Source organism: Bemisia tabaci, chromosome 4 (genome assembly GCF_918797505.1).
Source record: "Bemisia tabaci chromosome 4, PGI_BMITA_v3".
Taxonomy (NCBI): domain Eukaryota; kingdom Metazoa; phylum Arthropoda; class Insecta; order Hemiptera; family Aleyrodidae; genus Bemisia; species Bemisia tabaci.
In genome coordinates, this window is record NC_092796.1 from 36,139,728 (window position 1) to 36,153,959 (window position 14,232).

The window sequence follows — 14,232 nt, forward strand, 5'->3', positions numbered from 1 at the left end:
ATCGGATTTTTGCTTAAATCGAGAGCCAAGGCTCTTAGGCGGATTTTCTTTGGATTCAAGCCAAAGGCTAGTTGAATCGAGAGTATTTTTTCTTGTCCAATATTTTAAGAGTCTGAACTCTACATCCAAGAGGCCTTTGTTCCAGTGATTGTTTCTCACTCGTTCCGATCAGTTCGCCTTCAATAACTCGATAGGCAATATGAGCGGCTTGGGAGCAGCAATAGTTGCTCACCGCATTTTGGCCACGACCACTCGGTTTGTCCATAGCTGCAGCGGCTTAATACTTCACTCACATTGCTTCTCGTTCGTTCCGATCAGTTCGCCTTCAATATCTCTTAGGGCAATGTGAGCGGCTTGAGAGCAGTAATAATAGCATTTTGACCACGATCACTCTGTTTAGCTACAGCGACTGAATGTCCATAGATTGGATTTTGCAAACAGGAATCAAGAGCATTCCAATGTCGCTAAGATTGTGCGACCATTTTTACCTTGCAAGTATAAACTCATTATCTAAACAAGTCTTATCTTTACTACCATTTAACTATGAATCCAAGACAAAAATTACTTTTGAAATTTTTTGTGCAAAATTTCAGTAATTTTATTGCAAAGATTGTAAATTGCGCAATTTTAACAACATTGGGAATACTCTTGGTTACTATTTGCGTAGTGTATTCCATATAACCTGCATTGCTTCTAACTTGTTTAAAAATACCCTCCACTTTGTCTCTCCATTCAGAAGCTTCATTGTTGAAAAAGAGGAAATTTCTCTGGAGAACACACGCCCCAAAATCAAGAGGAAGAACGATCACTCGAAAGAACTTTTCCATTTTTTGCTTGCCCCAGGACGAGCCATAAAACCTCCCCCTTGCCGTGTCAGCCACACCACTGCACTGCCTCAACCCGTAAAAAAAATAACTCCCTGCATACTTCCACCAGCACCGAAGGAAGCTAGAAAACTATTCGAGTCCCTCGTAAACCGCGCACCCAATTAAAATAACGTGTAACAGGTACGCAACGAGGGCGCGACAACCAATCAACAGGTCATTTTATGACCCTCCCCCCCTTCCCCCAAGGGGTCATAATTGGGCAGCGCAGGGTGCAAAGGGGTGACACAGTCAGCGAAGCACCTGACGGAGCGACGGCCTCCCTCCCCCGTAAATTCGAATTGGGACTACAATCTGGAGAGGGTGTCGCCTTAAGCTACGGAACCTTAGGCGCGTCTGGACGCGGCGTCCTGGACGCCGGCGGAAAATGCTGCTACCGAGTCGAGGGCGAGAAGACGCTCACATTTTGGAGCACGGCACCTTAGGAGCGGAATCCGTGGATTTTTTCCGCTCTGTCCGCCGTCAATTTCTCGAATTTTCGTTGATCGGACAGTATGCTCTGGGCCGCGAAAATGGCTGTACGCGCTTTTTTTTAGGAGGGTGTGGATTCGATCGACAAAAATCGACCGAAAAATAAAAACGTGAATCGATCGACACCAATCGATGGACAAATTACTAAAAAACGGGTGTCGATTCGATCGACAAAAAATGTGGATCGATAGACGAGAAATGATTGACAATTAAAAGGAAAACCGGTATCTAGTCAATCGACATGAATCGATCGAAAAACCAAAACGTGAACCAATCGACGTAATTCGATCGATTCACAACTTGGTGGATCGATTCACGGGTTTGTCGTTTAACTCACAGGTTTGTCGATCGACTCATAGGTTTGTCGATCGATTCGCAGGTTTGTCGATCGACTCATAGGTTTGTCGATCGATTCACAGGTTTGTCGATAGACTCACAGGTTTGTCGATCTATCCACGGCTTTTGTCGATTGATTCACGGGTGGGTCGGTCGATCCACGGCTCTTGTCGATCGATTCACGGAATTTTCGATCGATTCGCGGCTTTTGTCGATCAATTCACGGCCTTTGTGATCGATTCGTGGGTTTGTCGAACTAAACACATTCAAAAATCGGTAGGAAAGGCAGCGGACTGAGCGGAATTTCTCGGCGTCTTCGCTCCGATCTGTTCGAGACAGATCGGAGCGTCCTCGCTCGGCGTTTTCCGCAGCGTCTCTTCGCCGCTAAGGTGCCGTCCCCGCGCAAAAATCATTAGACAGATTTATCGGCGTCTGGACGCCGCGTCCAGGACGCCGCGTCTAGACGCGCCTAAGGTTCCGTACCTTTACCTGGAGGCTGGAAACAATAGCGAGGCATAAACATACGTAGCCGAAGTGTAAACTGGCGGTTATGCGGCCGACAACTCGTGGACCCCGCGGGAGCGAGCCGGCAAGGGGAACCGGAGTCCAGAGAAGGTCCAGCGCGAGCCGGCCAGACTCGTTCTCCAGCTGCGCATGCGCGCGCCGCCGAGTGCAACAGCTCTCGCGAGCCCTCCTCGCCGCGGGATTTGTTTAGTTTCGTTCGAACAGCGACGCAGAACGCACGCCGCTCTGCGCTCCGTTTCCCGTAACAAACACGTGCATAGTTCCGGTACTCGCGGCAGGATTTTGGATTTCAGTGACTGTGCTAAGTGTGTTTTCTCTTTTGTGTTTCGCCATGTGTCCGTGCTCCGCGATTCGCGACACGTGAAAGCTCTGGAATACAGTGAAATTGACAACTTGCGCCATGGATGTGTTTTCGGAATGTGCGTGTTTGGGATCCAGTGCGGTGGTGTGATTTCTGATCGCCGAGTGCGAAATATCGACGAGGATTATCTTATGTGGTGAAAATTAATTTTGGTTCTGGATTATCAGTGTTTGACGCCGTGTGCTTGTGACCATGGATCTAAAAGTGTCTGCTGCCTTCGTTTCGTGCCTCTTTGGATTATTAATAGGTGAGTTCTCGATCAGTTCGATCGAGAAGCCTAAACTTTGTTGATATTTTCTCCCGTACATACTCATCTTTCGCTTGATGCAGGTTTTCCCACTATAAGTATTTTAACTCTGTTTTTTTTTCACACCTAGTAAGTAATCGATCGATGTGATATGGATAAAATTTTAATCATTCGACGGTTCCGAGTTAATCTAAATGCAAGGACTTATTCTCTTACGGACACTTTTGGCTCTTATTTACCTACGTAAATTGGTATTTGGGTACATAACAGAAACATATTTGATCCTAGTTGAAAGGACCCGATCTTTCCTGAGGTTTTTTCTGCGACATCTTAAACCCTACGCTAGTTTTGTTTTCATCCTGGAATGAACCAAACCACATAAAATGCCCGATTTCGCGATCCTCGTATCGCATCAAACTCGTGGAAAATCTCGGGTAGCGGGGCAGTCTAAAAAACTGTGCCTTGTATTAATTATTACTCATATCTATGGCTTGATTTATACACTGTGCAAGACAACAGTACTCTACCTTCCGTCTAATAATTAATTTACTACAGAACCCATTCACTGTTGAATACTATTTGCTAATGAGAGGAATCCGTATACGTTTAGCGGCAGCTTTTATTGAAAAATGTTATGATTTAAGTATTGAATGAAACCTAATTGATCGCTTCAGGTACGATACATTGACTTGCCTACCTCTGAAGCCATGCTAATATTCAGGGAATTATCCTTCACAACAAATGGTTTCTCCTTATTTGCTGCTCATGCCTTAGATTTCATATAATTTCTACATTAACGGCAATTTAAACGATCATGAAACAATTACATAGGTAACCGCAATGTGAATTTTCATTCTAATTTGCTTTACTGGGAGAAAATTTTTACGTGGTCGATCATTTAAACTAAACTGATTTGATTTGATACCTCTGATTACATATTTTGGTCGCTAAGCATTATCGGTTGCGCGTTCTGTCACGAAAAAATCATTATTATGCGTCAGCGTCACCTAAATCGAGTTGAATCAAGCCTCTCTTAATAAATTCTGATCCGAAAAATTGAGTCCGAGCGAGCCGTGCTAATTGTCACGAATCTGCTGGTCAGGTTTCCGCTTAATACAAATGAAATTAACTAAGTTGTGAATTTTCTTCGAGAAACACAGGGCAAATCGTTAGTTGTAATTGTGGTCAGATAAATAGTTTTCGGCCTTCCTGCACGCCTTATTAAAATATCTTACGGTCTTTTCTTCCATAGCTGCTATGTATTTTACCAAGATTAGGTCCAAAAATTGGTAAAATCCAACTGTGATGATTTTCTTAAATCTACCTGTCGGATTTCCGCAAAGTATAAATATTTTAATTGATCGAAAGATTAGCAATGCTCAAAATTTAATTTTGATTATTCTGCAAACTGTACAATTCCTAAAAATCACGTTCGGTCAGTTTTTCTATTTCACGTCATTTGAATCTCCTTCGAAATCTACATGAAATATTATGTTAATATATATTTTTCATAATTTTTTCAAGAATTTTTTTCAAACTCAATGCATTATAAATTTGTTGTTAAGCCATATTTTTGATAATTTAATTACATACTTACGAATAGGCCACCAATTTTTAGCAACCCCCCGACTTACCTATGCTTAATATTTTCTTTCAACGGAAAGTCTGAAGAATCCTTTAAGGGATTACGCTATTTTCCCACGTTTGCACAAGAAAGATTTTTTTGAACGCTTCCTCTCTTTATTTATCTACTTCACATACAATCTTTAAAAATAAATATGTGGATGCAAGATGATGAAAAAAATTACTGAATGTTTCCATACATCTATCGGTATGAACGTTAAATTTTCATTATCCGGACGGCACCCTCACATACTTTCCCATTTTTTTGCCGGCGACGGCTCACCATTCACCTCGCACGATCGGCAAGCTTACGACCCCGCATTCGATCTTTTTATCCTCTTCCTCCAGCCTTTTTTTCTCTCTTTCTTCGCGGGTAATTCCTCATGCGAAGTTCTAACGAGAGGAAAGCGGGGTCGATTAAGCGGTGAATGTCAAATGCGAAGCCATTAGCCGAAAGAGAAGCGTGCGCTCCAAATGACGACCGGGTGCTCGTGCTCGCAGATGAACGCAGACGCGCCCCGATGTAACGAAGAACGGGGGGCTCCGATGAGACCGATAATCAGGGTCACCCATGTTTGCGGAAAAAAGAGGGATTATTATCCGCTCCGCGCTCTTCATCGGGTCGCACAGGGACCCATAAGTGTGGACTCGTTTCAGATGTCTTTACAAGTGAAAACAGGCACATTCGATTATGAGATCTTCCATCATATTTAAACATTATTAAGGCGAAGAAATTGAGAACGAATAAATATTGCGAAAGATTGTAAATCTCCGTGAAATATTTCACAAGATGTATACCTATTCAAGTAAATTCTGAAAAATATGAAAGATATGAAACACATTTCACTGGAAAAAAAAAAAAATAAACACGTTGGATCTTGAGTCCAGACTCTTGAAAATATTGACAAGAAAAAATACCTACTCTGGATTCAATCGGATTTTTGCTTGAATCAAAACGAAATCCGCTTAAATTAAGAGGCTTGGTTCTCGATTTAAGCTAGATTCTGATTGAATCAAGAGTACTTTTTCTTGTCGATGTTTTTAAGAGTCTGGACTCTCGATCCGATGTGTTTTTTTTTCCCCTGGTGTTTAATGAGCTGCGTTTGCACCGCGTCCTAAGGAACACTACCTGCTTTAAGCAAAAACCATAATTTTTTTTCGTTTACTAAAATTTGATACGTATTTTTCAATGTCTTTTCTGAAATGTCATGAAATTTTTCGCATTAAAGGTCGGTCCTGAAAAATCATGGCTTCTTGAAAGAAGAAACGAAAATGAGATTTGGATTGGTGTGGATTCGGATAGTTTGTAAACTTTATTCTTCGTCTTTACTTTCTTTTTCCTCTATAGGAGGCATTGAGTACTCCAATTATCACAGGAAAACATACTAGTAGATTTGATTTTTCACATTCGTGGTGTATAAAAAGTGTTGACTTTTGAGGCGATTGGTACCTTTGTGTGCTGGTTGCATACTCAACTCCTAAAATCAACTTTCATATTTTTGAAATACATACTTCACAGCTTCGTATAATTTCACCGAAATTCCAATTCATGCATATACCTCACTCAAAGTATCATCTTGCAACCCTGCACAAAGCGCATTCGGGGCGAAAACACGGCGTCCTCGCGGGGAAGGAAGGGGGGCCGAAAATCCCCCCCTCCCCCTTCGAATCCGAATCACACCGGGGACGAGCGACGCCGTCTCAAAATATTTGAATAAAATTATCATGGCGTCCGGAACGGGTCGCGCTGATCGGCGGCGTGGATCTCTGCCTGCTCCCCGACAGGGCCCGACAGCCATCAATAAAAGTCCCCGGCAGATCCGCGTCCGTCCCCCCCCCCCCCCCTCCCCGCGTCATTCGTCATCGACGTCAACGATGAACGGTGATCGGTGAGATGGGATCTCGTCAGCTAATCATTTCTCCGCGAGCTCCAGCCTCCATCGCGAATCCACTGACAACTCCTGAGATGGAGTGCGTTCCGAGACTGTGGGCTCGTACAGTCGAAAAAGAGGGGTACCTATATTGTATAGACCGTTTTTGGGCTCATTAAGTTGTTGGTTTCCCTCTACTATACGATTTTTTGGGCGTTCAAGGTTTTTATTTCACGGAATGTAGGTATCATGATTTGGTCATTTATGGTTTCATATTGGGTACACTACTGGCCGAACATCGGTCTGAAGGCTGAATTTTGCGTTGAATGGGGGTTTTTCGGCATTCGACGGCAAACCCGCATAACTCGCACTTTTCACCAAAATCGGCCTTCAGACCCAGGTTTAAGCCAGTATTAGACTAGAAAACTACCTAATTATGATGCTTTCCGGTTCCATGATATGTAGACCTTCAATCAGCAAAAAATCTTAAGAGTTGAGGAAATTCAAGGTGGGCAAAAAACAGCCCTTATCGATAACCTTCCTTCCCGTGTTTATGTTTACTTTGAGCTAAGTTATTCTCGACCAGATCAACCAAATAGACAAAATCAAAACAAAAAGACAAGATTTTCTGTTGAAACTACCGTAACTGTGGGTTACTTTGACACATTTGGGAATGAAGAAAGTGTCCCGCTGAACTAATATTTCACTGTTCGTTTCGATATCACTCGGAGGTTGCGACTTGCGAACTAGCGAATTGGACTATAACCAACGCGATCTGGGTTCGATCCTAGCGATTTGCGCCTGATTTTCAACGAAATCGCACAATCAACCCGAAGATTAGGTCAATATAACGCAAAGAAAAACTGACCAAAAAATATGAATTAACCGCGCGATTAGGTTATTTTGTGTTCTACTCCCCAGGTTGACGCTCACAAAATGACGTTCACTTTTCTTACTCCGCAGGTATTTCTAATGAAAAGTCGAAGGTGGAGCGCGGATTTTTTGATATTTTCCCGCGGAAAACCCGCCGGAGGCATTTGAAAATCCGCACCATTATTATCACGGCCGATCGGCTGATCTCTGAACGGCGCAGCTCGCGATAATTATCCGGCCCGTAAGTGGAAGCGCCTTGCGGGGGGCGGGGGTTCGCCGGATGTGTAGACTTAAATTGAATTTACGGCGTCTCGGCTAATTAGGTCTTGTCTCGTAATTCGGCTCCTGCGTCTTGGGTGCCAACGACACGAAAGTTTACAGTTGGAGACTTGGACTTTATTCCGCGCTCTGCATGCCGTATTGGCTCAATATTGCTAATTAGAAGCCTCGTTTAAGTGCAATTTCCATCGCCAGGACCCCCGCCCCCGAGCCTCGGTGCGCCGGGCCGAAGTGAGTCACGTTTCTGACTCACGGCGTTGCAGCGGAATTGGTAATTCAATCGGTGATCGTACCAGGGTGTGTATGTGTGTGTGGACTTAACGAGAGGAGAGACCAAGGATCGAGGAGTTATTATGGTCATTTTTTGGCGCGGAATTTGCAATCTCCGCCCCTCCTTGTTTTCAGCGAGGAGGGTGAATGTTCTACTCGTGAGGGAAGAGATTAAAACTCGAAATCGACAGTCTCTAGGTTTAAAATTAACAGGGTTAACGCAGTCTGAGAAATCCGAAAAAAAAAAAAAAAAAATGGGAAATGGTCTAGGGAATTTTTGAATGTGGAGGGAATTGTGTCAAATCACTCTTATATGCTTTTCAGATCAATTGAAAGTTTTTGCATTCATCATTGCCATGATATGTAGCCCGAAGGGCATTTTTTTGGCCAAAACACTGTATTTCTAAGGAAAATATAACCCGGCGATATAATTCATAGCTTGTTAAATCATGTAATGTTATCGTTTCATAGTTGTTTGTTTAATGTTGCCAACTTCTGTTCCAAGAAATTACATCTAGGTTTAAATGGTCTTGGCTTAATCTTTAAGTATTAATCATGCTTCCTAATTACCAGTATAATTTTCCAAGATCAATATTGTCCATTCGTCAGAGGTAGAAAGTCTCTACGGACTAACGTTCATCAGTCCTTTTTAATTAACCATTTTCTTCCGTCGCGGTGCTCTCAAAACCCTTTTCGAAATTCCTTCAATTTCAAGGTGTATTGATTGGTTATTAATTAGTTCATAAAAGTTGGTTTTCCACTTTCTTTGAAGTGCTCCTAACTTTCGCCCGGAATTCGGGATATAATATTCTAGAGCACCCCGCAGACCCGTGGCTAACGGCCGGTTTGAGGAATGGAACCTCGATAGGTACTCATATTTCACTTGTTTTTACTTTAAAAAAATTGCAAAGTCAGAGAAATTTTGCACTTTGAATCATGTTAGGTACTTCTTTTTGAGTTGCTTGAGTTAATTTTGCAACTTTGGAATGGAGATATGTACGCTCCTTCGTTTTGGAAACGAATTGTTTTCTACGGAGAAAACGCCGCAGCGTCAAACCGTCTACACCTCCTACGTCTTGCTCTCATACTAGTTGAGCCCAAGTGTGCTGAAATGCGAAACAAATTGGAGCCGGGACAAACTACAAAGCCTCCCCATGATCGTCCTCAAAGCCGAGAGCGAAGAAAAAACGGGAGAGCATATTGCCGTCCAACGGAAGAACGACGTATGAGCCATCAAGCGTCGCCAAATTTCCTTCGATAAATCGCAAGTTTTCCAGGAAAATCTGCAAATATTTCTTTTTCCCGATTTTTAGAGGATTTCGATCGTGATTTACTCTAAGACTTCTGAAAATTTCAATGGAAAATATTCATGACTTCCTTCAAAAATAAATATTTCCTGAGAGGAACTTCGGCAAAGAGTGATGGCTCATACGGTGTTTTGACTCGGGACGGCAGTAAGTGCCAAAACATGAGCGGGCAATCGTGATGATCGGCCGTTGAGCGCGCGCTCACGAAGTCGGCCGACGAAAGGTCGTTTGCGCTCCTCGGCCGCTTCCTTTCGGTAGTTTCCGAGCAATTCCGCTAAAATACCGTAAATTTTAAGTAAATTGTTTACTCCTCCGCCGGCTCCGCGAGCGGATTCGCTTGAAATGTTTATAAAGTCGGCGCGTAAAATCTCGGGAGACCCCGCGCCGCGCTGCTGGAATGGCGCTCAGAATTTGCCATTTTTTTTCTGGCTGCTCGCTCTTTTTTTCGGCAAAATTTTTGCACGCTTCTCGCCGAGCGCGAGGAAGGCATTTTCGCGCATGTGGCTTTTTTAAAGGCTCAGACGTTGGGCGAGGGTTTTTTTTATCCTTTGGTATTGTTTCTTTTTTTTTTTTAATGGACTGGTTGGATTCCTCAACATTTTTTTCGTGAATATTTTTCTGGCATTTTTCTTACCGTCTTAATCACGTTTCGTATTGATGCAGTTTCTACCTCTTAAGTCCTTATTCTCGACGTAGTTTTCGCGTGTCACACGAAGGCAACTCGGTCAATCACGCATCGTCTCTGTGGGGACTTAAATCAACATGCTTTTTTTTGGAATTTCTAAGTAGCTCTTTTTCCCTGTACATAATATGTATGATATGTTTCTCAAAATTTCACATCTTCTCAAACGCACTGTTCATACAAAGGCCTGGGTTTCGCCCTTAAAAATTGTAGTATAAAAATAGATGGCCCCCAAATCCAATTCATTTATTTATAGTTATTTTATTCAATTCAGAAAAATCAGTGCTACCAACTTGCGAGAATCGTCCCGTGTAATACGACCGTAAACTGACTTTGCAAGGTCAGTTTACTATCCTATTAACATGCAAAATGTATAGTAAAACTCCATGCATTTTGAATGAAGGTGCTACTATTTCTATGACGCATATACATTTCTAGCAACGACATACATTCCATTGTGTCTTTTCTCTAGCGTAAGGGCGTATCCATGTTTCCATATGAACCGCATCAGGACGCATGTAGCTATAATTAAAAGCAGAGCTCTCCTGGATATTGTGATATGCTCTTAAGTAGAAAGGCGACGATTTGCTCCCCTGTTCAGATACGTGCATCGATGGACAAGCCAGAAATAGAAGCTCCTTATTGCAAAATGCAATCCAGTCGCAGTCTCATCACGACAGCACTTAAGAGAGCGCGTGGCGCGCGTTGCATCAGGAAAATTAAAGGGGCGACGCGACGAGAGGGATGCATGGCCAAAAATTGAAGGGGCGGCACCGCGTTCGAGAGTCGGGACTCTGGAAAAGCAATAAATTCGGGTTTTCCACGGTGGCTCTGAATTTTTCGAGTGGAAGCTAAACAGCCGAGCAGTCTCCGGGGTTTTCGCATCTGCAGCGGTGCATCGGCCCCCACTCACCCCCGCCTCACCACCCCCCCCCCCCCCACCCGGCGTCCGGCCGTCTGTCCCCGCGGATTACGTATCAAGTGTTAAATGCTCCCTCTGTCCGGATAAACCGACGAAAGCCTCACTTGAGCACGCGAGCCGCTCAAAGTGTTGCCGATTCGACTTTTGGGCCTTACAGTTACAAACACGTCAAGTCCAAGTAATAAACGAAATGTTGATGCTATTTGTGATATGTAAGAGCGCCTGTATTTTTCAATTTAGAAGTAAGTAAAGTAAGATAAAAATAAAAACCACAAGTGACATTTCTCTTGAATGGGACATTACATGTCAAATCAAACCAAAATTTGACCCAACCTCTTCAGAATTTGATGACATTTGGTACACTGCCCATTAAGCTGATTTCATAAATTTAATTTTTCAATGTTTTCGTCCACTTTTTGAACTTTAATTGAGCTTTAAAGTTCGAGTAAAATAACTGAGGTTAGACCTTTCAACTGCCTATATTTTCGGAACTGTTAATTAGATCTGAATCGTTACAGTGCCGATTAAAAGCTCTTGAAACGGTCCTGGTACGTATGTACATCAAATTTGATTTCAACTTTATATTTTTCTGTAATTTTTATTTTTGAAATTATGGTCTAGTCATCCGACTTCGAGGTAAAGATGTGTAGTGAAGGGAAACAAATCTTCAAATAAGAACCTATTTCTACACGGAGATGCTTCTTGAACTAAAAGTGAGATCAAATGCACAAACTTGGTGTCCAAAACATTTTTGCGTATTTTTACTTCCTATAAATTTCCAATTTCTAGTTTTTTTTAGGTACATCACTTCCTTCCAAAAAAAAACAAACAAACAAAAAAAAAAAAACAAGTAGCGCGGCGTGGCAACGCGACGGGCATTGCATCGGAATCAAATCCGTCTTGGCGTCTGAAGAGGGTATATATTGTGCACTGTTTCTTTTGCCTCAATAATTCCCCGGCTCCGATCATTTGTTTACTTCATTTTCACGGTGCTTCCACTCTTCCATATCCTTTTATTTATTCACCCCCTTCGCCGCCCCCGCCCTCCGCTCCGCCTGCCCCGAGGGCGTCTCGCCCGGCGAAAATGCAATATACCCGGGACCGGATCTCGGATTTTGAGTTACGGCCTCGGCGAATTCGCGATCCGATTTCGGGAGTTGTTCGGGGGCTGTGTGCCTTTGGCCCGGGTCGAGGCAGAAACCACGGATTTGCGCTTAGGTTCCAGTCGGAGGTACGCTGTTTCAGAAACAGGATCGATGTGTTTGCGAAGTGGGAGGTTATAAGGTGGGGTGCTTGGCGCTCCAACTCCACGGCACTAGATTTCAGGAATTTTGAAACGTTGTTTCGTTCCCTTCTGCTACGTTTTTCTTGACGATTCTGGAGTCCAGTCTATCGAAATGGATCGAAAATATGCGTCTCAAAACCCAAGTGTTTTAATTATGCTTTAAAAGTTAGTAAACACCAATCGACGGATGTCGGTTCCAGTCTCTCAATTTATTTTCCCTCACAGGGACAAGTAACTTGACTCTTGCTTTCCTACTATTTTTTTTTTTTTTTAGCCAAAACGACGCATGGCTTGGGTAGATAGGGGACCCAGCCAACAGACAAATCTCAATAGAATCATATTCAGGTTTTCATTTTCACGGTTTTTACTGAAGACAAGAAATTATATGCCAACGATGTGTAATTTAATACTTTTTATATCTTATTATTCGCTTGACGCGCCTACGTATGTTTCGTGAAGATAATGCGGTATTTCTAGTGTTTTTTTTTGGTGTACGGTTAATTTTCAGCACAACAACGCAGAGCTTGACCATTAAATATATTTTATAGGTATTGTCGTACCAAGTAATTTTTTTTTTCCTTTAAATGCAATGGAAGAAAGAAAAGTCAATTTCCTTCCGATTTTGCGGATGAATGTACAAGCAGCATTGATAGTACCTTCCTATGACGCATTATAGTCTGTCACGACGGTTAAAATCAGTAAATCGATAAATTCTCGATCCATTTACGAAACATCAGAGTATTCCGGAAGTATACACCACCCAAGATTATAGTTTATCTTCCCTCAATACGTTTTAAAATCTCTCTGGTCAGGAGCCCTATTTCCCCCGTCAATTTTTAAACTAACAAATAATCACTCCGCAACTCCGCAGAACTGCTTATTAACCAATCCTCATACACACAAATTGACCCTACATTCCTCACCGATTGCCCAATTCAATCTGGCCGCGGTAATAACTTAATTGCCGATTGGGCAAGAGCCGCTCATCGAAGCTTCAGCCCGAAAGTCTTTCGGTGGGCCGCCGACTCGCCTTATTATTTTATCGCTTTTCGTTTCGGAATGTACGTCGCCTACTTTTTCTGCGATTGTTCGATTCGGTTGCACCGGCGCCGAGTTCGGTTCGGTTTTTTTTCCGCCGTTCCCGTTCGATCGAGATTATCGGCGTTCGGTCCGTTCCGAAGCCGCTGGCCCAGTTTATAGCATTTGTTTTTTCTTGTCGCCTTGTTTGTTTAAGCGATCGGGCCCATGCTCCCAACCATGAAATAAAGGATAATATACGTACTTCCAGACGAATGGGAGTGTTTAGGACGCCGTTTTTACGCTCCGCTTGCGCTCCGTAGAAACCAGCTCCCTTTATATTTTTTCACGTAATAGTAATAACTTATAAATCGGCCTCATAATAGACGAATTAAACCGTTTGCAAGTTGAATAAACTCGAATAGGCACAATAACTCGGTTCGAGGCAGGTGATTCCCTGCCCGGTTTTCAATGATCTAAATTAGAATCTAGACAGCATCTGGGATTCGTTGAAAAACGAAGCGTGTGAAGAAACATTAAGCAATTTTTGTCGAAAACCGAGAATTTTTTCTTTTGACGTTCCAGGGTGTATGTTTCCCTAAATTTTGTGGTTCGTGTCCACATACCTACCTTAAAATATCAGAGATATTATGAAAATATTGACAATTGAATTATACATTCTGCAATCCAGAACTACCTACTATTTCTCTCTCATCCATAACATCACCGCTTTGCATGGAGAAACGACTGGCATATACGTTCTGAAATGAGCCAGAGATAAGTGTTTTCTTTTTGCAAAATTTAGTACAATTAATTGATCTTGTAAACTTTAGAGATACCTAAATATTGTGTTTGTGAGAATTAATAATACCAATAGGACCAGGTAATACCCACCTATATTTCTATCGTTTCTTATGAAAACACGAAATTTTGAAGTCTCACGAGCGTCGACTGTCACGCGTTACGTCAAAATAAAGTGTTATTTAATTAATTTTTCTCCTGATTTTTTATGCGTCATAAAATCAGTATTAATTTCATCGTGAAGTAATGGGTTAATGTCATCAAGTAGAGCACCCCTATACAACAAAAATTTACAACAAGCCTAAAAGATGATCTCCTCTTTCACCACTGGAAATTATATAATATCAAAGGATTCAAAAATCAAGAATTCTAGACACGACGCGACGTCTTAAATGGGTTGCGCACTTCTTTAAGATGTATTTTATCCTCGTGTCCAGACGAACTGAACCCTGAATATTTTATTTTTCGAAGCTGCCGG

The 14,232-nt window shown here is 42.4% G+C and overlaps 1 protein-coding gene across 2 annotated transcripts in view; it reads left to right on the forward strand.

The window, feature by feature from the left end:
- The first annotated feature begins 2,300 nt into the window (after window positions 1-2,300).
- Window positions 2,301-14,232, forward strand: part of ed (hemicentin protein echinoid) — a 245,265-nt gene continuing 233,333 nt past the window's right edge. The window contains exon 1 of one of the 2 annotated variants that reach the window (XM_072299770.1): window positions 2,301-2,824. In XM_072299770.1, the coding sequence (XP_072155871.1) occupies window positions 2,770-2,824 (55 nt within the window). In that variant the 5' untranslated portion in view covers window positions 2,301-2,769. The remainder of the gene's footprint in view (window positions 2,825-14,232) is intronic. The other variant, XM_072299771.1, reaches the window with a different exon arrangement.